Source organism: Ambystoma mexicanum, chromosome 12 (genome assembly GCF_040938575.1).
Source record: "Ambystoma mexicanum isolate Mex_15411 chromosome 12, UKY_AmexF1_1, whole genome shotgun sequence".
Taxonomy (NCBI): Eukaryota; Metazoa; Chordata; class Amphibia; order Caudata; family Ambystomatidae; genus Ambystoma; species Ambystoma mexicanum.
The window spans coordinates 555,908,796-555,934,516 of record NC_090936.1 but is presented as its reverse complement, the minus strand read 5'-3'; the positions used below and the strand labels follow the sequence as shown (position 1 = coordinate 555,934,516).

The window sequence follows — 25,721 nt, the reverse complement described above, 5'->3', positions numbered from 1 at the left end:
ACTCAGCAGCACTGTGTGGGCATTTACAGATGTTAATGTCCTGCGGTTGGCCCAACTACATTAGCGTCAGTCCCCACTTGTTAGACAATGTGGCTACGCCTGTGGCCGGTGGAGTTCTGGAGATGATCAAGTCTGCTGAAAGCTTTACCTTCATGCCAACTGAAAGTCCTCCTCTCTCTGAACACAAGGTGTCTAAAGCGCATTGCCAGTTCCTGCTGAGGTGTGTCTGTCTCACTCGTAGCGTAGAGAAGCTTGTTTCTTTTCCCCAGTATCCTACCTGAATATTTTTAAAAAACAACATGACACAGTATTTTCACCAACAATTTGTAAACTACGGTGTAACTTCATAATGATTAAATGTATTCTTTTCATCTTAGTTTAGGTCTCCAATCTCTGACTCATGAGTTCCCAAAATCAAACCACAGAATTTATCCTCCTTGGACTCACAAACCATCCAAGTGCTCAAATCCCACTCTTCCTGCTCTTCCTGGTCATGTACGGGACAACGTTGGTTTGCAATGGGGGCATGATTGCCTTGATCCAACTGGACCCTCGCCTTTGGACACCAATGTACCTTTTCATCAGCCACCTGTCTCTGGTGGACCTCTGCTACTCTACCACAGTCACACCGAAGATGTTAGTACATTTCTTTGAGGAGCGGAATGTCATCACGTTCAATGGCTGCTTGACTCAGCTATTCTTCTATACTGCTTTGGGTGGCACTGAGCCATTTCTCCTAGCTGCAATGGGGTATGACCGCTATGTTGCAATTTGTCTACCATTGCGATACACATCCATCATGACTAAGAACACTTGTATTCTCTTGGCATCAGCTTGCTACTTTTGGGGCTTCCTCAATGCCTCAGTAAATACAGGCTTCATTCTCCGCCTTTCCTTCTGTGCCTCAAATGAAATCCAGCATTTCTTCTGTGACTATCCTCCCCTTTTTAAGCTCTCCTGCACTGAAACACACATCAACAGGGTGCTTCTCTTTGTCTCACCTTTCATGATAGGAATGTTCTCTACCATAGTCATTATCATCTCCTATGCCTTCATCTTTAATACCATTTTAAGGATGCGTTCCAGAGCTGGGATGCGCCGGGCCTTTTCCACGTGCTCCTCCCACTTTACAGCTGTGACGCTCTTCTATGGAACAGTTTTGTTCATGTATTTGCGTCCCTCTGAAAGCCACTCTCTGGAGCAGGATATGGTGGTGTCTGTCATATACACAGTGGTGATAGCCATGATAAATCCACTGATTTACAGCCTGAGGAACCAAGATGTTAAGGAAGCTGCAAGATTGATGGTCAAGAAACTTTTCTCCCTACAGTATCTCTGATTATTGCCATATTTTATACAAATTAAATCTTATATGTCGATTTCTTTGGCACATGTTCTGTCATTGTTGGTGGGCTACATAATATGCTTAACATTCCCTTATATCCTTGTAGCACTGCCATGATATTACATAATGCAGCAATAACGCAACTTTCTTATTAAAATACATCATAATATGTGGTTTAGGCTGCAGCAAATTGATGGGATTTTTGTACTGATTTTCATTTATGGGGGGTGGCTTTAGTTTATATTAGTATATGGTCATTTGCAGGGAAGTATGCAATTTAGATGGGCTGTGATTTATTTACCTCACGTGACATGAAAAGTATGCTGTATTCCTATATTATATTTCAAATGTAACACGTAGAAGAATTTACATCTGAAAATAACTATTGTTTTTCAGAAAATGTAACTTGATCCTTAGTGTGGATTCGATAAGGCTTGGGTGTATGACTATAGAAATGGATGAAGGACTTCTCGGCAAGACAGCAGTAGACAGGCCGCTGGTGTACTACAGGTTGGATTGTTGAGCTGGTGCCTAATGGAGAGGAACTATGAGGGGTTTCATGGTTTGTAGTGGTAATGGCTGGAGACAGCTGTATCTGAGCAGTGTTACAAGGAGATTGTTCTCTACATTGCCTCGACATCACTGTGCACACCGGGGATGTTACAAGCAAGCCATAGCTTTCCACTCTGAATGGCAGAATAATGGAGAGAGTTGGAGGGCTGGAGTGATGTAAGAGATTAATAAACCATGAACAGCTATCTGAAGCTAGATGCAGATATCCAGACATCAGTGTTTCAGTTCACACACATAGCAGTATGGTATTTTAATATACACAACTAGTTAAAAAGTTAACAGGCGGGTAAGCCGCTGACACTTCAAACTCTCTGGAGCAGCTTCAGAAAGACATTATACTTAACACATATTTGACGTTTACAGAATGAAGAAACTGAACAGCATTAGAGCACAAACAGAATATTATGTTAATTAAAACAATATACTTAACGTACTTAAGATGTAAGAGCATAATTGAAAGTAGACATTGCAAATGCTTCTTTCGAGAGAGCTCTGAAAGATATCACATGTAATTTAACAGATATTCCTTTTGGTTTGAAGTAAGCAGGGGACTGCACTTTGACACCCTTCCACTATAACTTTTAGTGAAGTCATCTCCGCCTCTCTATTAGAAGTGTTTAAGGAAGGAAAACATTGGGATTTATCAACAGCATGTGCTGAAATATATACACACTCCTGTTAAAAGATTTCAACTTTATAGTCACCACAAAAAATATATTAAACCATAACATCTCTTTTACATTTCAGACACAAAAAAACAGGTTGGGCTGAATTTAGACGTATGAACAGCATAGATCTAACCTCTCAGTGTAATTTTTCAAAAAACAACCCTCGCCGAATACAGGGTAACTTCAATCATTGTTTGTGCTTGTCCTGCCGTTTATTTGCAGTGTCGTTTGTTGATGCATGCAAGGTCGACATAGTGTGTTTCGGCCGTCTCATGAACCAAAGTTATGGTTCCCCAAATATGCAGCGTTCATCAGCACATGTTCAATTTCTCATACACAAATGTGTATTTTGTGTCTGATGTTATGGTATAATATATGTATGTGTCTAAATGTCCAGAAGGTGTACATATGAACTTTCTTATAAAAAAATATTTTATTGTATGATTAAAAATATATTTTGTGGAATTAATTGAACGTTGTTTATCAGAAGTGGATTGTAGATAACAGTGTGTGACATAAAAGCCTTGATCACTTTTGCCTTATATACACGATTGTAAACCTGGATGATCAAGGCTCACCAGGTACCCTTCATATAAAATAAGCACTGCAAAATACATGTCACTTTTGATCATGTCTAGCCATTCAGCACATGGTTTTAGATCTGAGATATATTGAGCAAAACACGCTCTGTGTTTACCATTCATTGACTACCACCATCCAAGAAGAAGATTCTATAAAGCTACAACCTAGGAAGGCAGGTCAAGAAGAGTTTTTGTGGAGTGGGAAATGTTGCATTGTGCCAAACATAATCAACTCATCCTTTCATCTCACCCAGGTCATCAAAAGTAACATAGTTTCTTCAGGTTATGAAATGTGTACTAAAGGCCAACCTCATGTAGACATTTAGCAGTGTAATGTATGCTTATGAGGGACATTGAAATATAGGTTTTTGTAAACATGTGCATTTTTCTTCCGGCTATTGATTATCAAAGTAGACATGCATTCATGTTTTAGCTATAAAGCAATAAATAGTGTTAAGTTGCACTAATAAAAACCTATGAAGTTCAATGAAAACACGTTGTTAAAAGGGACATTATGGTTACAAGTAAAACCGAAAAACCCTTGAAATTTGCCAGTTATGGTAAACTGAGCAACCATAACTCATGCCACCACCACACACTGCTAAGACTAACAGCCAAGACATCAAATATGACATTGCAAGTGTCATTGATGACATCACTGATGCCATCACATATCTGGGCCACTTGTTTTTGTTCACTGACATATCTAGGCCAGGTGGTTTTGTTCACTGACATATTAAAATTCAAAAGGTGCTATATATCTAGATGTTAACCTCGTCGTATGTTCATAAAGTACTTTCCTTTGGGTTTGGTCTCAGCTCATAGTGCACATACATGGGGCAATAAGCAGGCCTCAAACACAGAATCCATTTGTATACATGAAGATTAACTTTAATGTTATCAATATTTTCTGGTGATAATGTTTCTTTCTTCCTTTCTTTAGTTTCCCCGTATTTGCCTCTAATTTGTATGCATTATGGGTCATCATATATATTGTTTGTACTAGTACAAGTGTGAAGTAAGTCTTGAATTGTTAGCTATGTATTACATGTTTAACATTACTCACAACTCTGATAAGGTAGCATTCATTATTTTACTATCCAAAATTACAAGATTAAAAATATTGCACTTCTATGGTGCATGCTGCAGCCATTACCTATGTTTATATATGATAAGAACTCTCTAAAACGAGTTGTGCTTATAATGATAGTAACAAGATGTGAGGGGTGATCGGGAGATCCTTCATGAACTACTTAATGTATTAAAGAATGTACTTATTGCCATACCAGAACACTTCCAATTCAGGGAATCCAAGATGTTTGGCTATTCCACAATGCTCAGCATACACCTTCAACCGGTGGATCCAAGAGTCCCCCAAAATCCAAACACTCTGCCTGCTGAAAACATTGCTTTGGCCATTCATTTTCAATCCTCTCACAACTACTATTAACAAAACTCCTGCTACCCTCTCTTCCTGTACATCACACCCAGGAAACCTGATTGGCTGATGCCCCGATGTCCGCAGACACCACAACTGTTTGTGGCCTCCGCAGTGCCCTTTCCATGCCATGCAACCTCAAAAGACCCAGATGTGGCAAGTGCCATTCGCTGACTTGTGCGCTTTTAGCAGACAGATCGTCCAATTGAAGAGGGGGTTTCACACTTAATTTAAACAATTTATTATACACTGGTGGCTCTTAAAAGAACCTTTTTTGTTTTTTCAATTTTGATTCTTTTCTTTGCTTTTCTGATTTGTATTTCCTAAAACTACCGACAAATGTTTTCATATGCACTGTACATCTTTTTAATATAAACTTTCTCACTGCACTTTCAATATTCAACACGCCATCACTCAGAACATTGTTTGCAGCATTCACCTTGATGTTTTCATTTTCAAAAGATGCCATGCCCATACCATTCAAAAAAGCACATATACCTTTATTTAAAATGTGTCTACCTTGTTCTAGTTGTCCACAAAACACATTTGGGCATCTCCAAACTTCCCTTGGATGTATTTCTGAAAAAATAGCCTTTGCACATGGAAATAGTTCCATTTAGCCTTGGAACATATCTTTTAATGCAACCTGCAAATGCAATGGAGTAACATACCCCCAACTATTTCCTCCTCAATGAAGAACAATAATATGTGGGAATTGAAAGTGAGCCATAGTCTTACAACATGATAGTAGACTCACCCAGTTTAGCCCAGACACTCTTTACCAGCATACCTCCACTCCCGCCAAAGCAATAGTACTAAAGATGCCACATAACTCAGTGTACCATTTCAAATTATTCACCCAACAATCTCCCACCATCCACACAGTGAGCTTTACTTGAGCATTAGCCACATCCATCTCCCCTACACAGAACAATGAAAACACCTATTACCTCTTCCTGTAAACCACAACCAAAAAACCTCATTGGCTTATCCCCACAGTCCCCTTTCCATGCCAGGCAACCTTAAAAGACCCTGATGTGGCACGTGCCATCCGCGGACTACCACGAATTCCACGGACATCATGGCCAATCAAAAGGTAGGGGGGAAATTAAAAACAATTTAAGTTATTTAATCTTTAGTGGTGGCTCTGAAAATAACCTTTTTTGTGCGTTTGTTAACAAACAACTTTTTTCCTTTTTTTTGCTTTTATGTACAATAGTACTGAACACTCTACATCTTCCTTTACAATTTCCTTAGAGGAACTTCTTCAATACATTCCTAAGATTGTAAAGGAAAATTGCAATTCTGACATCTGTGAAGTGAACTCCACCTGACAAAAAAATTCACACCATGAGAACTTATATTATCATTCTCAAAAGATGATATTCCTGCAGCATAAAAAAAGATACAACTTTATTGACAATCTGCCTTGATTCTTCAGTTTGAGGACTGAAAAAATATGTTGGACATCTCCGCATGCAACTCTGATTTATTTCTGAAAAAATTATCTAAGTAGCAGGAAACAGTTGTAGTAGGCTTTTCAAGAAATCCTCCAGCGCAACTTGCAAACCCCAAACTGTCCCCTCCACAATGCACAATCACAATGTCTGGACAATTAAAGTGAGCCATTCGCTCACAGAATTTAAGCCACAAATGGCATGCCAGAAAACATCCACTTCTGCCAATCCAATGTTTCCAAGGATGCCATGATTATCAGCATACACCTTCAATGACTGAATTGAAGAGGCAGCCAGAATCTACAGTCTGCCTTCTCAAACACATAGCCATAGCCATTGTCACTGCTCTCCCAACTCTTGCAAACAAAATTCCTACTACCCTATCTTCCCGTACACAACACCCAGCAAACCTGATTGGCTAATCCCCACAAACTTCTTTCCATGCCAGGCATCCTCAAAAGACCTGGATGTGGCACATGCCATCCACGGACTACTGCAGTGTACACGGTCCGCATAGCACAGGGGCAGCCCTTATACCCTTTCCGCTTTCATGTTATCAACACTCCCTCATTGGCTGTTTTCAAAGAGTTACAAATCCATCAACCAAACACATCCAAAACCTCTACACCTAACCCTGTCACCTCACTTCAACTCTTCAGATATACACTTGAACTCTCACAGTACATATCTCCTGTTAATGAAAGACATCTGCATTAAAAAAGTAGTCTATAACTGTCCAAGATTTCTATTTCCAGATTCATCAAGATCTGCATCTAACAGAACATAGTACAGGTATACAAATTCATCAACTTTTTCACACAAATATATATATGAGAGAGAAACTTTATACCGATGTACAAAGTGTGTGGTGTGTACTCCAGAAAGCAGTCCAGTGAGGAAAGTCCACGCTTAACATTGAGCCAAAGGAAACCAGTAGTTGCCGGGCAATAAAATACTCCTTTATTAAATTAAATGCCATGGACAAACAAAGATAACATGAAAACGACGCGGTAAACACACTGCTTGATCACGTTTGGGGTGTAGACAGAGAAGAAGGACTTTTAAACTGGCATACTCTCTATGGTTGCAGAGTGTAGAGAGGTGTAAATCTAGAAGCTGCCTGCAAAGGAATTCCGCCATCTTTGAACATTATGTATAACAAGGTAAAACATTCCAAATTCACGTACATACTTGCAATAAAGTATTTAGGCAGCATTCCATATATCTCGACAATTTGTAAGGCAATACAGCTAAAATGTTAAACCCAGATTCAATGTGACAGTAAGAGAGAGATAATGTGGGAGTCGGGACAGCAACTCCCTGATTACGTATGCTTAATCGCACATATCCGTGTCTACTGCTAAGTAACCGTAGTGGTCCACAATACCGAGAAACACACAGAAGAGGAAACTATGTTGTGTTTAACCAATTGTACAGATAGGTACATTGACCGTGCGTATGCATGGTCAATAAGTCCCTCATATGTCCCCCATTAAATCTGGGGAGCCTGCCATTGCGTAAAAAGATATTAGTAAGGTGTTACTTTGTGTTTCTTCTATGTGATGCGGGAATACATTATATATGCTCTATGCTGCTTGGCCTAACAGGTCTGTTAAGTAATGGAGGTTCCCTGTGTTAGTTCCAATGCATTCTGGATAATGCAGTGCTGTTAGTGGAATGCATAGGGCATTGGGCAACTGCGAATTCTCGTTCCTATGTCCTGAGTTACCTTATTAAAGTGCAAATGCCTGTTATAAATAACTGTGCAAATATAAAGTTAGCTGCTTTATGATAATAAAGTGCTAAGTGCATTTAGCAGCTAGATAATGTTGTTTCCTATATGGAAATACATAAAGTGCTTAGCGCATGTAATCTCAGGACATTAGAAGACCGAGAATGACGTTGCCTCATACCAAAATTGATAATACAGGTCATAAGTTAAAATAAACAACACCGCTATAAAGTCTATATACATAATGGAACATCATAAACATTTGCTGACCTCATATGAGACCTATACAAGTCGAGATCCAGAATGTACACCATGTTATTATACTGCCAGTAGTCCTATCTATCTGAGTGCAAAGGCAAAAACATGGCCCACCCTCTAAAAGGAAAAAAGTTAAAATTTGATAGCAAAAGAGGAGAGAGTCTAAAATCCATTCAATTTCTCTTGTGTAAGTAAAATATTGAATTAATAGTTACTCAATCCAAAATACTGGTGAAAAAACATTCCTGCCTCTAAAAACCAAAAATCTCCTAAGTGCAATAAATGACTTTCATATTAAGTTAATAAGAACCACCTTTCTAGGTTAAAAGATGTGTTGGTCTCAATGAAGAAAAAGTTGAAAATGTTACAAGTAGTCTGTGCATGTAGAAAAAGTCATATCATGGGTCTAATATAAGGTGCATCAGTAGTTTACTCCAAATAAACGTATATGTCCTTAGGTGCCCAAAAAGGTATAGAGTTCTTCATCCAAATTGTGGCCCTTGGGTTTCTTGGTTTCCAGGTCAAGGATATACTTGGTCTCAGATTGCCTGAGGAGGAGCTCTCGGTTACCTCCTCTTGGTGCTTTAGGGACAGTGTATATACCAAAATAAGCAAAGCCTTCTAGTTTCCCTCCATGCTTTTCTTGAAAATGCAAGGCCATGGGGTATGTGGGGTCAATATTCTTAATGGCTCTTATGTGTTGGAGTATCCTGAGTTTAAGTTTGCCAATAGTACTCCCCACATACCATTTGTCGCACGGACAGGTGAGTATGTAAACAACATACTCAGTTTCACATGTGATCTTCGATTTAATAGTCACATTTTTGTATAATACAGGATGGGGGTCGTTTTTAATGTTTTTGGCAAATTTACACGCCTTGCATTTCATACACTTCTGAAAACCATCTGATTTGGCACTGAGCCAACCTTGACCTGTTAGGGCAATCTTGGGGCTCATATAACTGGATACTAGGTTATCCTTGAGTAAGGTAGAATGTCTAAAAGTGATATTGATGTTACTGCCCAGGATGCTTCCCAGATGTTCATCTTGTTTTAGTATATGCAAATGTTTATACATTATATATTGCTAGAAGCTTTACTATTGTCAAGATGAGTCTGGTGTCTGTTGCATCCGGGTCTTCCTCAGTCATCACTTTAGACATCAGTAAGGTAGAGCGATCCTTCTCACGTGCTTTGTTATACGCTTGTTCCAGCACTCTCTTAGGGTAACGTCTTTGTTGGAACATGCTCCTACATTCCTTGTCAAAGGTCTCCATTTGTGAGCAGTTGCGCCTTATACGAATAAATTCGCCATAGGGAATACTCCACTTTAGGGCTGTGGGGTGGTTGCTTTTTGCATGTAAGGGTATGTTGGAGCTTGTGGGTTTCCGGTAAAGTTCAGTCACCAGTGCATCTTGTGCCACAGTTACAAGAATATCTAAGTACACAATAGCAGTCTTGTTGTGGCACTCAGTGAACTGCAGATTTAGTTCGCTCACATTCAGTGACTTAACTAACTCCAACCATTCGCTGATCGATCCATCCCAGATAACAAATAGGTCATCTATATAACATAACCAAAGTACAACTTTATCTGTATAGTGACTATTTGTCAAGCTCCATACTATAAATTTCTCCCACCAGCCCATTGTGAGATTAGCGTAAGAAGGAGCAAAGGTTGTCCCCATGGCTGTGCCTTGCAACTGTGTGTAGAAGTTCTTATTAAATAAAAAACTGTTATTTGTCAAACAGAGATTGGTCATCTCTAAAATCATCTTTCCATGTTCCAAGTAATTTAGTGATCTGGTTTGTAAAAAGTACTCGCATGATTTCAAGCCATTTGTATGTTTAATTGATGTATACAGGGAGACTACATCCAGTGTTGCTAACAAGTAGGTTTTTGCCAAGGTATACCGTCGATTTTATTAAGGAAGTCCTTAGTGTCTCTCAAATACGACGGTAAACTGGTAACAAATTTTACTAGCGTTTCATCCACTAGTTTCGACACATTTTCAAAGAGAGCTCCACAAAGTGTAACTATAGGTCTCCCTGGTGGTCTAGTTTTGTTTTTATGAACCTTGGGCAGGAAGTAAATAGTAGACATCACCGGAAATTTGGGGTGCAGATATTTGCACATGTCTTCATCAAGTAGGCTTCTCTCTTTCCATTCAGTTAATAACTTGAAGAGTTTATCATTCATTTCCGCTGTGTGGTCTATGTCCAATAACTTGTAACATTCTGTATCTTTAAATTGTCTGTTGGCCTCATTGATGTAATCTTGCCTGTTCATAATGACTATGTTGGTGCGCTTATCCAATGGTTTAATTACATAGTCTTCCAATGCACATATATTGGACAAGATCTCCTGCTCACGGCGAGCAAGGTTATCCTTGATGTCAATTTTCTTTTTTTCTAAATTTCTTTAGATCACTAATGACCAGATCTTGGAAGGCCTCGATGTTTCCCCCTGGATTGAACATGGGGTTGAAGCGTGACTTTAGTTTCAGTTTGCTTTTACTGGGCCATTCAGTTTGTATATTCATAAATTCCCACTGTGGGTCACTTATATCTTCATTGTCTTGCCATTCTGATTCTAAATAGATGAGATCTCGTAATATGTGTATGTCCTCTATGACCAGGGGAGTATACCCACTCAAAGGTTCTTCCGTCTTTGGCTTAGGAGGATAGATGGCAAAGAATTTCTTCAAGCGTATTTTACGCATATATCTGTCAAAATCTATTCTGGTTTCTGCGTAGTTGTAGGGAGAGGAAGGACAAAAGTTTAATCCCAGTTTGAGTACTTTTAGTTCTTCAAAGGAGAAATCTTGTGATGTTAAATTTATGATGGACATGTCTGGTGACTTGCTTTGTATTTTCATAAACTTTTTGTCCCTGAGCGTGTTTGCCTTTCTGTCTTGTCCATTGCTGCGATGTCTGTAACAATTGCCCCTCCTTGTTTTCTTGTTCCTCTTGATCTGGTCTTTTTTCCCCATCCTCTTCCTCGTTTGCTGTTGTTGTTGCTTCTGCCATCCATTCCCAAGAGTCTCATCTATTCTAAAAAAATCAATTTTCTCTGGGGCTGTTCATTTTCACTTTCTGTGGTTTCTATATCTGAGGATGATGGTTGGCTGGGTATGACACTTTCAGGATTCGATGTTTGTGTAGGGAGCTTCTGTCTAAGAGTATCAAACCTTTTAGCAAATGTAAGCACCCTACCCTTTTCATAATCGTCCTTGTCCCGCAAGAATTTCCGCTGTTTCCTCAGCTTAATTTCTTCCTCAAAAGTGATGTCCCCTTTTCCATATTTTTACGGATGGCTTCACCTTCTTCACTTTGAGTGATGGCCAGTAACTGTTCTTCAATCTCTTGTATTCTTGACAATATTTTGTGTCGATCAGTTTTTGCATATTTTATTAAAATATTAAGGAATGTCACTGAGGAGGTGTTACTCAATTCTCCCCATTCTTCTAACATTGCAGGGGCCTGTTCTTCAAATGTGGTTGTTGTAAGTATACGTAGGCCTCTGGGGATGCGTCCCACATCGATATAGTTTTGCAGAGAATACTCTTCCCACCATTTGCTGATCTCACGTCTTTGTAGCTTCTCTAGTTCTCTGAGGAGTCTCACTTCATTATTAGACTGAACATCTCGCGGTTTATTTCTTGTCTTATTGGTAATAGTGCAGGTTTGCTTTTCACAGAATAAAAACACTGCTTGCTCCTTACGTGCACTTTCTTTGTCCATTTGTGTTGTCATGTTGTGATAGGAAATGCTTGGATACTGGTGCTTGGCTCACTTGAAAAAAATATATATAGTGTTCCTGCTACTTACACTGCAATAAGTGTCTACAAAAGCATATTCTCTTCTTCAACCACTCTAGCAAATGCCATGGATTCCAGTATTCATTGCATGCTCACATGAAGCAGCAAACAATTGGCAGCACCTGCATACATCACAACATCACCCATTCGAATGTATTAGTGCGTCTTAAGTCTTTCTTGTTTTGTCTGCATTCCGTCACTTCCAATTCCACTTCTCCCATAATACAACACAACTATAAGTCCCAGAATGCAAAGAAAAAAAAACTAACTTCAACATTCGAAACTGTGACATGTAAATCAAATTAACATATAAAATGCTGTGTTTTTGAAATATGTTTTGGAAACATTTTTAAGAAAGTAAAAAAATGCCTATCTGCATTTACGACAGCACTGTGTCACTTTTTCATAAAAGCAGATAAAATAGATTTGTACACCATTTATAATTGGCACTCAGTGTGTTGCAGGTTAGTATAGTCACAGTACATGTATACTTCCTAACATAACCCATTCCAATCTTCAGCTGCTTATGCAGTCCTATTCTTTTCTCTACATTCTGTGACTTGTACCCCAACTTTCACAATGGCAAAAGTGGAACTACAAGTCCCATAATGCAAACAATAAATCTAAGACTATATAAACGCCCACAGATTAGAATGCATAATGTTGGCAAGTATGCATATACTCCTAACATATTAACCTTCCACACACCAACTGACATTTAAAAGTGCTCTACAAATCTTTTCAATCAACTTTTCTTCTCTTTTACAAAATGTTACACAGCTTCTACAAATACACATACGCATTTCTTAACTTTCATGAAAATGCTCCTAAAAACAACAATTTTTAACTGTCCACCAATTTTATTAAATGTGTCCCCCTCACTCCTCCTTCGATTCCAAATACGATCCTTGCTTCATAAAAGTACTTCACCATTACCACATATCCGCAGTAACTTTCTTTTACAATTACAGGAATGAGGTATATCACTGAAATCAACAACCGAAAAACCAATACCCTTCGCATACAACAAAGTAAGTACATTAATGTACCAGCTATATGTATATAACTATAGCAGCACAGTTCCACTATATATATTACCCCAGACTACTCTTCAAATCAACATTTCTTTCACTGTATCCCATTATATTCCACCTTTCACACTCTTACTTTTCCCATCTACGCACCACCATTGCAGCACCCACTCTGTTCCTCAAAACAGCACAATGACTGTACAGATTGCATCACACCACCACTGCCTTACTCACTAACCCAACACCATCACACCTCTGTACACTTATATTCTCACAACCACACCTAATGTACCACCTCACAATCAAACAGTACTCTATGTACTCTATTCATCTCTACAATCACAACTACAAACTCATTCACCATACATGCATATACATTGCACAACTTTCCAACGCAACCTTTATCCTTTCCCAACAGACACAACACAAGGCTTACTAAACAGCAACTCTGTAGAAAAGAAAGAAAAAGTAGAGCCGATACTACTAAAACTACACCATACAGTCCTCCGCCTCTAAAACAATTTATAGAAAATATTAAAACAATAGAGTTAGTAACCGCACTAAACAAAACTAAACTAGTCACACCAAAAGAAAGTAACACTGCTCTTGCAAAAACAAAAAGTAAAAAATGATATACAAAGAAAAGCAGACCTATTAATAAATCCAATCCTCTATCTACCGGTGTTCAATCCAAAAAAAGTATGTTACAAAAAATGTTTCACTGTAGAGTTCTTCACAATCTTATAAAAACATCTGAAAAGTCACAATCTTCCATTAAAAACTACAGCAGGAGAGTAATCCTGCAAGCACTAATTGACAGCGCTTTTCTACTGAAGAGAAAATTGTTACATTGATTTTAAACAGAATGAAATCACTAACAAAATGTATCAATAAATTACAACAAGTACTTCCAAACGGTTACCAGTCATTTGGTCGAAAAAAAAAGGTCGACAGGACAAATGGTCGACACCATTTGGTCGAAGACAAATGGTCGAATTTTTTTTTTTGTGTATTTTCACTTTTTTTTTTTTTGGGGGGTCTCCCCCAGCCCCCTTTTTTTTCTAAAAAACCCTTTTTTCCCTAAACGAAAACCTAAAATATATATATATAAATAAAAAAAAAATGCGACCATTTGGCTTTCGACCAAATTCCGTCGACCATTTGTCTTTTGACCAAATGTCTTTCGACCAAATGACTGGACAGCCTTCCAAACATGTGGCGTGTTAATATAGAGACCTATTCAAACTTCTGTGATGGTGAATGGATTCACACAAGCAGCACAGAACCATACTTCAAATGAAGAGGCTTATAAACAAGGACAAAAAAAACCCAAAAACACAATTGCCGTAGACAATAATGGTCGAGGGTATGAAATGGTGGAACAACCCATTATGGCAAAAGAAACCCTTATAAAAAAATTTTACAAACTTTGAACCAAATTATCCTTTCAAAACAAACCATCCAGTGTACAAATGGACATGCAGCTCAATGTGTAAAGTACGTCAACAATCCTTCAAATCTTTACAACAATTCCTCAATCACTATGTGAAACTAAAAGACAGAAGCAAAATGAAAACTTTACAAACCATAGACTCCTGTCCAGTGTGCAGCTGCACTGGTCTGCGAGGACATTCATTAGCCTGCATTTTAGGAACTGCTTGCAAAAGCACTTTCCACCACATCAAAATGTTAGAGACACATCACTCTACTATATGGAATCTTGTGCATCGGCTATACGATGCAAAAAGTCCTGCTCTAGAACTGCAACATTTAAATAACATTCTCCTACATGGAACAGTTAAAGAACTCCTTCAAGAAATAGAGCACATCCAATGTAAATACTTTGAAACTGAAGGTGAATTTGAAAATTCTGTACCTGTTGAAAACATTGCCGAAAACCTCATAAACACCAACGTTCTAATAAAGACATACAAGAAAGAAAAAACACATCTGCTGAAATACCAGACCAAATATGTGCCTGTTGCCGCAGAACGTTTTATAAAAAGGGCACACAAATAGTAGTCCTAGCCTACAAAATAGAAGACAATGAAGAATCCCAATGGTTCCAATTAGCTTTATATCTAACAGCAGAAGCTAAATACAAAATAACTAACCCCTCAAGAGTGTGCACGTACTGTAACACAAAGCTTGACAATAACCAAATGCCATCACGTGCTATCACTAATAACGTCTCCCCAGTGCCTTCCTCCTCTCTGATGCCCTGCGGGAAATCCCTTACGCCCACCCCTGCCTGGGCTCCCCTCTCCCTACCCACCACTGTTTCCTCCCCGCATCCCCTATGGTGCTCTCTGTCTCACCTATCTTTTCTAACTGTTTTTCTATCGACTATCCTATCCCTCTTACTAGGTCTGGCAGGAAGAAATTCAAAAGGGACGTCCTGGACTCCAACCCATGCCTCCCTATTGCTGATACCTATACCAGTGCTTCCTCCGGACAGACCCTTACCAACATATGATATGATATGATAGTTTATTTATATAGCGCCTATACACAATGTGTTTCAAAGCGCTTCAAGGCAAGGGGGGGAACAAGGGAAAATACAATGACATTCTTACAGGCCATGAACAGTAAGGATGTGAAATTAACTATCGTACTCGGCCTGACAACATTTCAGATAGTGCAAGAGCTATGACATAGATAAGGAAGGGAGGGGCAGAGTGTGAAGGAAATGGAAACAAACTGGCGACTACCGTACTAGGCCTGACGACATTTCTGGTAGAGCCGGAGAAAACAAAAGGTGAGGGAGAGGGGGGCAGAAAGGGAGGGGAGGAACAAAACAAGCGACGATCATACTAGGCCTGACAACATTTCAGATAGTGCGGGAGAGGGCGTGGGGAGGAAAAAACAGTAATGGGAGGGTGGAGGAAACAGACGAGGTTGCTATCATATTAGGTCCAGGGACAATTCTAATAGAGTAAGTGCATAGAAGAAAGTAAGGGGAGGAGATAGGAAAAAGGAGAAAGGGAGAGGAGGAGAGAACAGAGAGTAAGCAGTCCAAAAGAGTGGAGAAGCAAGAGGGGAGAGCGAATACAATTGCAGAAGTCAGTAGTAAGACATACTGTTGCAAGCCAGGATACAAGATGAAGATGGGAACAACATGAATCAGGGCCACCATGAGTAAAAGATGCAAAGGAAGTCCAGCATGAGATTTGAGAAAGGGTGACGCACCGTGAATGAATGAAGTCCATAAAAGTCAAATCCAGCATTTGACTTTTTGTCGTTGACTCTCCAAGGCCTATGGACACCCCATATGGTCTCTGTTCTCTCTCCTTTTTCCTCTTCTCCCATTAATGGTGGCACCTGGTGGGAGGCCCTCCTGGCCCCCTTCCACTCCTCTAAGACCATCATTAATGGCTACTTAAATGGCACAGTCTTGGTCCAGGGCCCTCAGGCCAATCTCCTCCTCTTTGATAGATGCTTGTCATGCCTTATCAAATTCCTTTCCTCTCCTGCTATCCCTTCTTAACCATCTCTGGCTCCTCTGCCGCCTCCTTCTTCTGCTGCCTCTTTGGCACCCCCTGATGCTTCTCTGTCCACCCTGTTGCCTCCCTCCTCTGCCACCCCTCTGGCACTCTCTTCTCCCCTCCCTCTCTGACTAGCATGTGATCTCTTCCTTCCTTCTCTGCCCATCCTCGGGCACCTCCAACACTTCTGCAGGGTGTACCTCTGGCCTGTATCCCTCCCCGAAAGTCCCAAATGTGGCAACCTGCTCCACATCGCTATTCTCAACTCTTGTTCAGCTGTCAAACACTCCTCTGACATCTGCCATCTCCTGGAAGAGCTTGATTTGGATGTACTCTGTCTCACCGAGACTTGGTTCACGGCTAACTATGTCACAAGTTTTAACACTCTCCTTCCGGATGGCTACAAGATCCTCTCTGAACCCAGAAACAACCGTCTCGGCGGGGGTGTAGCCTCGATTTTCCCAGAGTGGATCCCTGATTCTATCATTCCAATGCAGCACTACTTCTCCCTTGAATGCCTGGTCTGCAGGCTCTCCATCTCTCCTGGCCTCTCTCTCACTGAGGGCACTATTTACAGGCCTCCTGGCCAGGTCACCCTCTTCCTCTCGGACTGGGCTGTCCTCTCCTTCTCTCTCTGTGCCTCAACCCCCCTCCTTCTCCTCAGAGACTTGAACATCCACCTGGATGCTACAAGCCCTTCTTCAGGACTCTTTCGCAACCTCTGCGATTCTCTCTCTCTCTATTCTTCCCTCTGGCCCGACTCACTCTACAGGGCACACCCTGGATCTTCTGATCTCCTCAGACTTCCCCTTCTCTAACCCTCTCACCACTCCTCTCTCTTGGAGTGATCACTTTCTCCTTCCTTCCCACTTCTCTCTCTCTTCCCCGCAGGTCAATCTGACTCCAGCACTGCCACCTACCTGCTTGGTCATCTGACCCATGAAGCATGTTAAGTTGAGGCTTTTGCTGCTACTTTCTCTCATCCTCCTGCACCTTTGGCTGACTGATACCCTGACACAGCCGTCTCTAACCTTCATCTCTCTATCTCTAACACTCTGGATGTCCTTGCCCCTGTCATGAGGATCCACTTGCAGCCCAAATCCAAGTGCAACTCTTGGTACAATTGCTACCTCACTGCCCTTAAATGCAAGTGTAAGGTGGTGGAGAGGAAGTGGGGGGCCTCTGGCACACCCCCTGACAAACTGGTCTGCTGCCTGCTCCAAAGGCAGCACAGACTCTGCCATCTTTTAAGAAGAGAGCCTACATCAAAGCCCGCATTTCTGCGGCATCTAACAACTCGGCCGAACTTTTCAAAATCTGCAAGGAGCTGGCCAATCCTGCTGCAGTCTCTACCTCTCCTGTTCCCTCCCAGGCCCTCTGCATAGCCTTGGCCTCTCATTTCACTCCTCTAAAACCAAGAACATCCAGTCCACCCTCTATTCCTCTACCTTCTCTTCCTCCTCCTCTACCACTCCTGGCCCGTCTGAGGCCATTTCTCCTCCTTATTTCTCCTCCTTTCCCTTCTTCACCACTGACTATGTTTCTAGACAAGTCTGATCTATGAAAGTCTCATAAAAGCAGGTTCTCCCCTGCTTATCCAGAACTATCAAGGACCACATCGACACAATTGCTCCAGCCTTGGATGATTTCTGCAATCACTCCTTTGCCACTGGAACTTTCCCCTACCCCTTAAGTACTCTCTTGTGCACTCCCTTCTAAAGAAGCCCTTGGCCGAAACTTCCTCTCCGGCTATCGCCCAATCTCCATCACTCCTTTAATGTGAAAACTCTTGGAAAAGCTGGCCATCTCCCAGCTTAATCTACATACTGAATATGTTGGTTGCCTCCATGACCACCAGTCTGGATTCAGAGCTGCCAGAAGCACGGAAACTGCTCTCCTGAACAACCGTGAAGACTTGCTCTCCAATACTGACTCTAATCCTCCTTCTGTTCTCATTCTCCTTGATCTATCCTCTGATTTTGACATGGTCAACCATGCCATCCTGCTCAATCGTCTCCGGGACAACTTTGCTATTACTGATCAGGCCCTGGCCTGGTTGACCTCCTTTCTCACCGACCGACCCCCTGAGGTCCAACTGGGGTCTTTCCTCTCTTCTATCTCTCTCTCTACTTGTCGTGTTCCCCAAGGGTCTAACCTCTCTCCCTGGCTCTTCAATCACTACCTAGCATCTCTTGCCCACCGCATCTCTACTTTCTGCTCCAATTTTTTATGTTATGCGGATGATACTCAGCTCTCTTTCAGGCCCCCCTCAGCCACCTCTGCTTCTTCCTCTTACAAGAGTGTCTGGCCACAATTCAGGAATGGTGTGCCACCAATGAGCTCTGTCTTAATGCCAGTAAGACTGAGATCCTCCTCATTGGGACACCCACTCCCTTGTTTCCCCTCTCTTTCTGGCCCCACTCTGGGCCCTCTTCCTGCTCCTTCCTGTGAGGCTAAGAACATTGGTGTCATCTTCAACTTCACCCTCTCCTTCTCTCCGCACAGCTCTCATGTCTCTAAGAAGTCAAACTATCAGCTGCACCTCCTCAGAGGTACTTTTCCTTTTATCACTTTCCACCAGAAGCTCACTGTTTCCAGAGCTCTGGTCCTCTCTAGGCTGGACTATTGCAACAGCCTCTTTCTAAATCTTCCTGCCTCTACTCTTCGACATTTACAACTTATCCAGAACAGGAATGCAAGACTTGTCCTTGGCCTCAAGTTGAGGGATCATATTTCTCCAGCTCTGAAATCTCTTCACGGGTCCCCCGTGGCTGCAAGGATCAACTTCAAGACCCTCTTCATTTTCCACAAGGTCTCATGGGGCCTGCAACCGCTCCACCTCCAACTTTCTCTTTCAAAACATCTTCCTTCTTAAGCTCTTCGCTCATCCACCTCCAACTCGCTGAGGGTCAGACGCTTCTCCAAGCCGAGAGTTGGGGGCAGATCTATCTCCTCGGCTGGGCCCTCCCTCTGGAACAGACTTCCTGATGCTCTCAAACTTGAGCAGAACCACCTCTGGTTTTGGAAGCAACTCAAGACCTTCCTTTTTGCTTCTGCTTTCTCTCATCCTCTCCCCTGCTGATGCAGCTGACTGCTCTGTGCACTGGTCACCTGGTAACCCTCTGAACTCGGGCCCAGGCTCCTGCATGGCCAGTTGCCCTCACACTGCCTTTGGGCTCTCCAGCGCTTAAGGGTCTGTATCTGCAACACTACAGTCCCTTCTCTCTGCACTTATGAGCCACCCACTGGCTGCACTTGTGAGTTAACTGCACTTACCCTTCCCCTCCCCCCGACACTTTTCCCCTTCCCTCTTCCCCGCACTTGTGCAATCTGAATGGCACAAGACCTAGTAAGATCGTTATTCTGTCCTCCCTTGTTTCTCCCTCCTTGTCTTGTCACGCCTAGAAAAATGCCACATTGTATCATATCATAAAATTAAGTTTTGCAATCAAGTATCACAAATCTCTTGGCAAATATGCGTGGTACACAAGAATACTGCTTTTGACGTCACACTGATGTATATTGTATGCTAAGGAACCTATGCCCACCCACATGGTTTGTTTCTTTAAGTTGTACAGGGTATGCCTGGGAGGACTTGCACAACGTTCTATGCACTGCAAACTAAAATAAAGATGGAATAGACATAAAAACTCCAGGAGAACTCTGTTCTCTTGACCATGTGAATGCATCAAGGTACTTTCAATATTGCTTCATTGCCATGCAATAAAATTACACCTCCACTCGGAGAAGTGCAACACTTCTTTTGGAGAAAAGAATATCAATCCAGATCCACATGCTTTTGTCGAAAAAAGAAGCTCCAAAATGTGGCCATGATAGTGACGCCACTATTTTACAGTTTATTGAAAAATACATTACCTGTGACATCCCTTCAGAACCACAGATAGCGATCTACATGTGTTAAGCTTCCAAAATCATAAATGTGGCAAATACTGCCGACGTAGATATAAAAACAAAGGGAAATACTATACCAAATGCCGCTTTGGCTTCCTTAGAACACTGCGCATAAAAGGACAAGTAAATGTCTTGATGTCTTCTGTTAGACACAGTGTAAAAGGCAAATTCCCTAAAAATACATACAACATTAAAAGGGACGAAGCATACAAGTACATCAATGATTACAATCCAATAATGCAAACATAGACATACAATACATTGCAGACAATTCCACTGCAGTTGCAAGATATGTCACAGCCTATCTCACCAAATCTGAGAAAACAGAGCTAAAGGACCTCTGGGATGACATATTATCTGACAAAACACTATCACAGACATTGTGCAGCTTCCATATAAAAATGCTCTCCCATAGAGAATGTGGTGCTACAAAGCTGCAGACCGCTTAACAGGTACAGCCTTATATGGCAAATCTGAGCACATTGTCTGGCTGAACCTTGGACCAGCTTCATCCCAAAAAAGAGTACTAAAACCCTACCAAGAGATAGTAAATATAGACACAAATGTTCCCAACAGCCAGGACATTTAAAAAAAACAATTTAATTAACACACAATACCCAAACAGAGGTAATGCTTTGGAAAACATGTCTCTGTACGACATTGCCCAAAACTATACCTACAAAAACAATGTCACACCAAATGAGACAACCGACAGATATTCAGCCTCACTTGTGAAGGATGCCTAGTGAATCTCACCAAACCCAGTCTAATTAATCATATAAAGTTATCATTTAAATCTCCACAACATAGAGAACTGTATTCCATAGCCCTGCTCTGTACTGTTAGGTGACTATTACTTATTTGAAGCTGCATTCAAAGCAAATGAAATCAGTATAACAAATGTCAATTTCCAACAATACAAAGAAATGTTGGACAATGAACGTCAACAAGAGGAAGAAATCGAAGCTCAACTAGACAAAGACACTCCTGAGGGCAGTCAACCTTCAATAGGCATACTGGTGCTGCACGGTCCGTTTGAACCTCAGCGAGTCATCAGCGAGGAGTATGCCTATTGAAGTTTGAGATTGGCACTGCGTTACTTTGTAGTAATCTGTGGACTGGATCCGGTTGTCATAACAAAGGAGTTCCTCCCTGTGCCCCACGTCGTGGGTTTCTTCACCTTTGTGGAGGTGTGACGATATCTCGGCGGACTCTGACGCCCTTTGAAGTGTTTTGGTTTTTCAATGAAGAAAAATTAGCATATCGGTCATTTACAGACGTGCTTTGAAGGTTCACCATGCTAAGGCTGTTTGCCTGAAACTACCCATTCAACACGGTGTTGAGGAGAATAGTGGATGTTTTAAAGTTTCCCCTGAAGAATGTTCGCCCGAAAGGGGCATTGAAGAACAGAAACATGTTGGGATTATATGTTTTTTATTGACACATTTAGGTTTTTCTGTGTATTGTGATATGTGATTTTGTTTGTGTCCTGGGAATGTGTTTAATTTAAAGCCTAGCTTTTTAGATTTTGTAGGTTTTAGTTTTAGCATTTACACTGTGTTAGGTGAGGGTAGTGTTTTACATTTTAATTTAAATATTTTGAATAAAACAAGAATGTTTTTTGAAATTCGGAATGTTGTACGCAGTCTATGTTGTCAAGACTTGTAGTGCCTGGAAAATCTATCAGAGGTTTGTAATTGATGGGGGAGAGAGAGTGGTGCAACTAGAGAAAGTCTACCATCTTATCCTTCTTTTAAGATAAATGCATCTCCACCACAGCTGGATTGGAGAAAATATTGTCTTTGTGTCTAAACAGCAGAGTATGTCTACAACGTAACCTTGAAGTAGAACAATTGCAGTCAGTGGAGCAATTGGTATAGTTGTTGGCTTCCAAATGTATCCACATGACAACATTCAGTTTGTTAACAATCACTTTGACAAACTTGCGGAAGTTAAAAAACTGTCCGGACAATAGGACATTTCCTTCTTTTCAAAGACATGCACATATGCAGGGAACAATTTTCTCTATTCTATCTCTTGCATATGCTGTCACTATTCACAAATCACATGGTCTAACGCTAGATCAAGCATTGATTGACATTGGCAGCACAGTCTTTAAAGAAGGTATGAGTTACATGGCACTTTCGCATCTGGGTACACTCAATGGTCGATTCCTTGTTAACTTTGATGCAAACAAAGTCAATGCTGACATTCATTGCTTCCTGGAATACAAAGGCTACTGTCACTATACACCCCCCATCTAGATATCTACCCTGCAGCTCAGAAAAAAACACATTTTAAAAGATAAATAATAGAAACAAACGCTATAGCAGACTTCCCAACAATACCACTAAAAATGCAATGACCAACTCCTGCATCAAACAATACAACCACAAAACTGTTTAGTACAAAATCAACTGCACATCCATCAAAAAAGAAACACATCAATCTCTCTTCTCCAGAAACATCTGCAGGTCCATTACACGATCCACAAACAGAACTCTCTGGTCCATTTAAACTCAGAAACACAATTGGAGTAAATTGTTATGCTAATGTGACAATTAATCTTCTCTTTCAATTGCCAACAATTGTTCACAACATTTACTTAAACGGCTCGGACCATTGTGTTTGCAAATGCTTGTCCTTCACAGAAATACCACAAATAATCCTGACAACACTTACTGTGTCTAAGGTATAAGGTAAACATTAGACTACTGTACAGGAATGTTAGAATTGACCATAAACACACAGGAAGATCCACAAACTTCCTAATGTACTTACTGCACGTTTTAGAAACCAGAAACATCCCTATAGATGAGATCTTCCAGGTCCACACATGCACTCTCTGCAAGCATGTTTCACAAGCCCACATTCCTAATGAACGATTTGTATATGTATCCATACCAAATTCTGAATCCCTTCCATTTCACCACCTTCTGCAAAATGCAAATCATGGCATACTATGTCCTTTGTGCAATTCAGACAATTGTCCCACCATACAAATGAACTCACATAGCCAATATGCCATACGAATGCTTCTAAGGTACAATGCAAATGGTGCCAAAAATAACTGCAAGCTTACTGGCTTCACACATGGCGAAGTATCTCTTGGAAAGAAAGCCTTCACAACAGTAGGTATAGTATACCACAGTGGTGCCACACACACTTCAGGGCAATACACTGCATATGTCAAAAAAGTAGTGGCTGGTTTGAATGTAACTATACCTCTGTTACTCCAAAACATAGGTTACCAGCAAATTTAACAAATGCCTACTCAAGATTCCTACAACCCAAATTTAGTCACTAGACTATAGCAGAATTAACAGTTGGAATACGCCAGCAAGTTCTAACTACATCCATAATACTACAATTGCACTTTTGAAAGTCAATATAGTTAGAATACACCAACAGCTATCTAACTACTTGAAAAACACCTTTCATTGCATAGCACTTCAAATACGCCATCTCAATTCTTACAAAATTTCATCTAACCTCTAATGTAGTTAAAATACGCCAACAGGTATCTAACTACTTCAATCATTCCCTTAAGAACAGCATACTTCAAACAAAAGTAATATCACCCTTACACTCATGTAACTGTAATCAGGTTTTTTTTATCCAGTATGGGATTTTTCCCAATGGCCCAATGATTATTTAATGTAAATGCAACAGCAGTGTGTCATACACTAATGTTGTACCAAACATAGTCCTTAAAATGAACTGTTTATGAGGGTCTAAAAAAGAAAAGGTATATTTAAATGTGTGTACAACTACAGCTTTTGAACTATTCTTTTAACCAATTCTACAGTTTTTTCACAGACAATAAACCAGAGATTGTACCTTCATAATACTATAACATTAAGTAACCACAGCAATTATCCTCAATTGTACTACAATCATAAGTACGATATACAGTTCAATTACATAATTCCTCCATATTACAAACACTTTGTACTCCCACTAAATTGTAATTCTGGCCATATTCCTACTACATTACCTATAATTACTATACACATATTAATGCTGTGGTGGTTGTGTACAGTGCACATATTCTTGGTGCCATGGCCTGCGGCCATGCCCCCCAGAATATGGCCACTGGTCTCAACCACCACAATACAATTCACTATATAAGAAGTACGTACCATACACCATCAAATAATACAGCTCACCCTGAACCCCTGCAATCGAAATGATGCCTGCAGCCATGCCCCCCAGAATCTAGCTACTGGCATCAACCCCCACAATACAATTAACTATATAAGAAGTACATACCATACACCATCAGGTAATACAACTCACCCTAACCCCACTGCAATCGAAATTAGGTCCACAGACACCGAAATTGAACGTGGACACAGCAGCATTTCCAAACCTCTTTTTCATCTATAGAAAACAGCTCCACATTACCTACATTCCACCTCCCTACCATTTCTACGTTCTCTTCCACCCATCAAATAACACCAAAAGTATTTTTCAAGCTGCCCGTTCACAGCGCTGGCTGCGAACTACTGCAGTGTCTGCGGACAGCTACCCAGCCATTTTTCAACCTACAAAAACAGCCTCATATCATCGTTTTTCAACTCCCCCACCCTTCCTAGCCCTTCTTTCCACCACCAAATGATCCAAAATGCATTTTCCAGACTGTTTCCCCACTGCGCTGTCCACAGTCAGATTCGGCCATCCGTGGATTCAACATGGAAGGCGTTTCCAAAAATCTGACGCACCTAACGCTCATCACCATCAAATCAGTGGGCATGTCAGAGGTCCGACCCGAACCCAGAAATCACTAATTGTTTTTTACCCACTTTTTGCTCTTTTTAAAAAAAACGACTGGACTACTGGATGGATGTACACCAAAATTACAAAATCATGCTTTTGGGACCCAGCGGCCACTCCTGCCACAGATTGGAGTAAATCCGTCCAGCTGTTTGGGCTGTAGGTGTGAGCAAAAAATGTTTTCCATTGCGTCTATGGAAAAAACACAAATTTTGGGACCCCCTAAAACTTTTCCTCCCTTTAACAAAACTAAATCAAACTTTGCAGAGTTGATCTGACGGGGCCATATTGCAACGTTTTGTGATGATTCATTCTGGGGGTGAAGTTATAAGCCACCTAAAAAGTGCTCTTCCTATGGGTTAAGGTACTTATCCATATCTACAGGCCCACTAGCATAGGCCCTGCAATATATATATTTACATATATATTTATATGCATATCTACATATATATTTCATGCTCCAAGCCTTTCCTATTTCTGTTAATACAGATGGTTCAGTGAATTGTTTGACAATTTGTAGTATAGGAACATGGCTTTTTATTTGGGATGCTCAGATTTCTATCTATTAAAAAATTGGAGTGGAGGCATTGTTATATTAATTGCATTTAAAGGTCTTTTGTCATCTAATCTCCTGGGAGACAAGA

The 25,721-nt window shown here is 40.7% G+C and overlaps 1 protein-coding gene across 1 annotated transcript; it reads left to right on the top strand.

Moving 5' to 3' along the window:
* The first annotated feature begins 400 nt into the window (after positions 1 to 400).
* On the top strand, positions 401 to 1,339 carry LOC138514601 (olfactory receptor 5B12-like). Its single transcript, XM_069630053.1, has one exon. It carries the CDS (start codon positions 401 to 403, stop codon positions 1,337 to 1,339), a length of 939 nt encoding a protein of 312 aa, XP_069486154.1.
* The last annotated feature ends 24,382 nt before the right edge of the window (positions 1,340 to 25,721 follow it).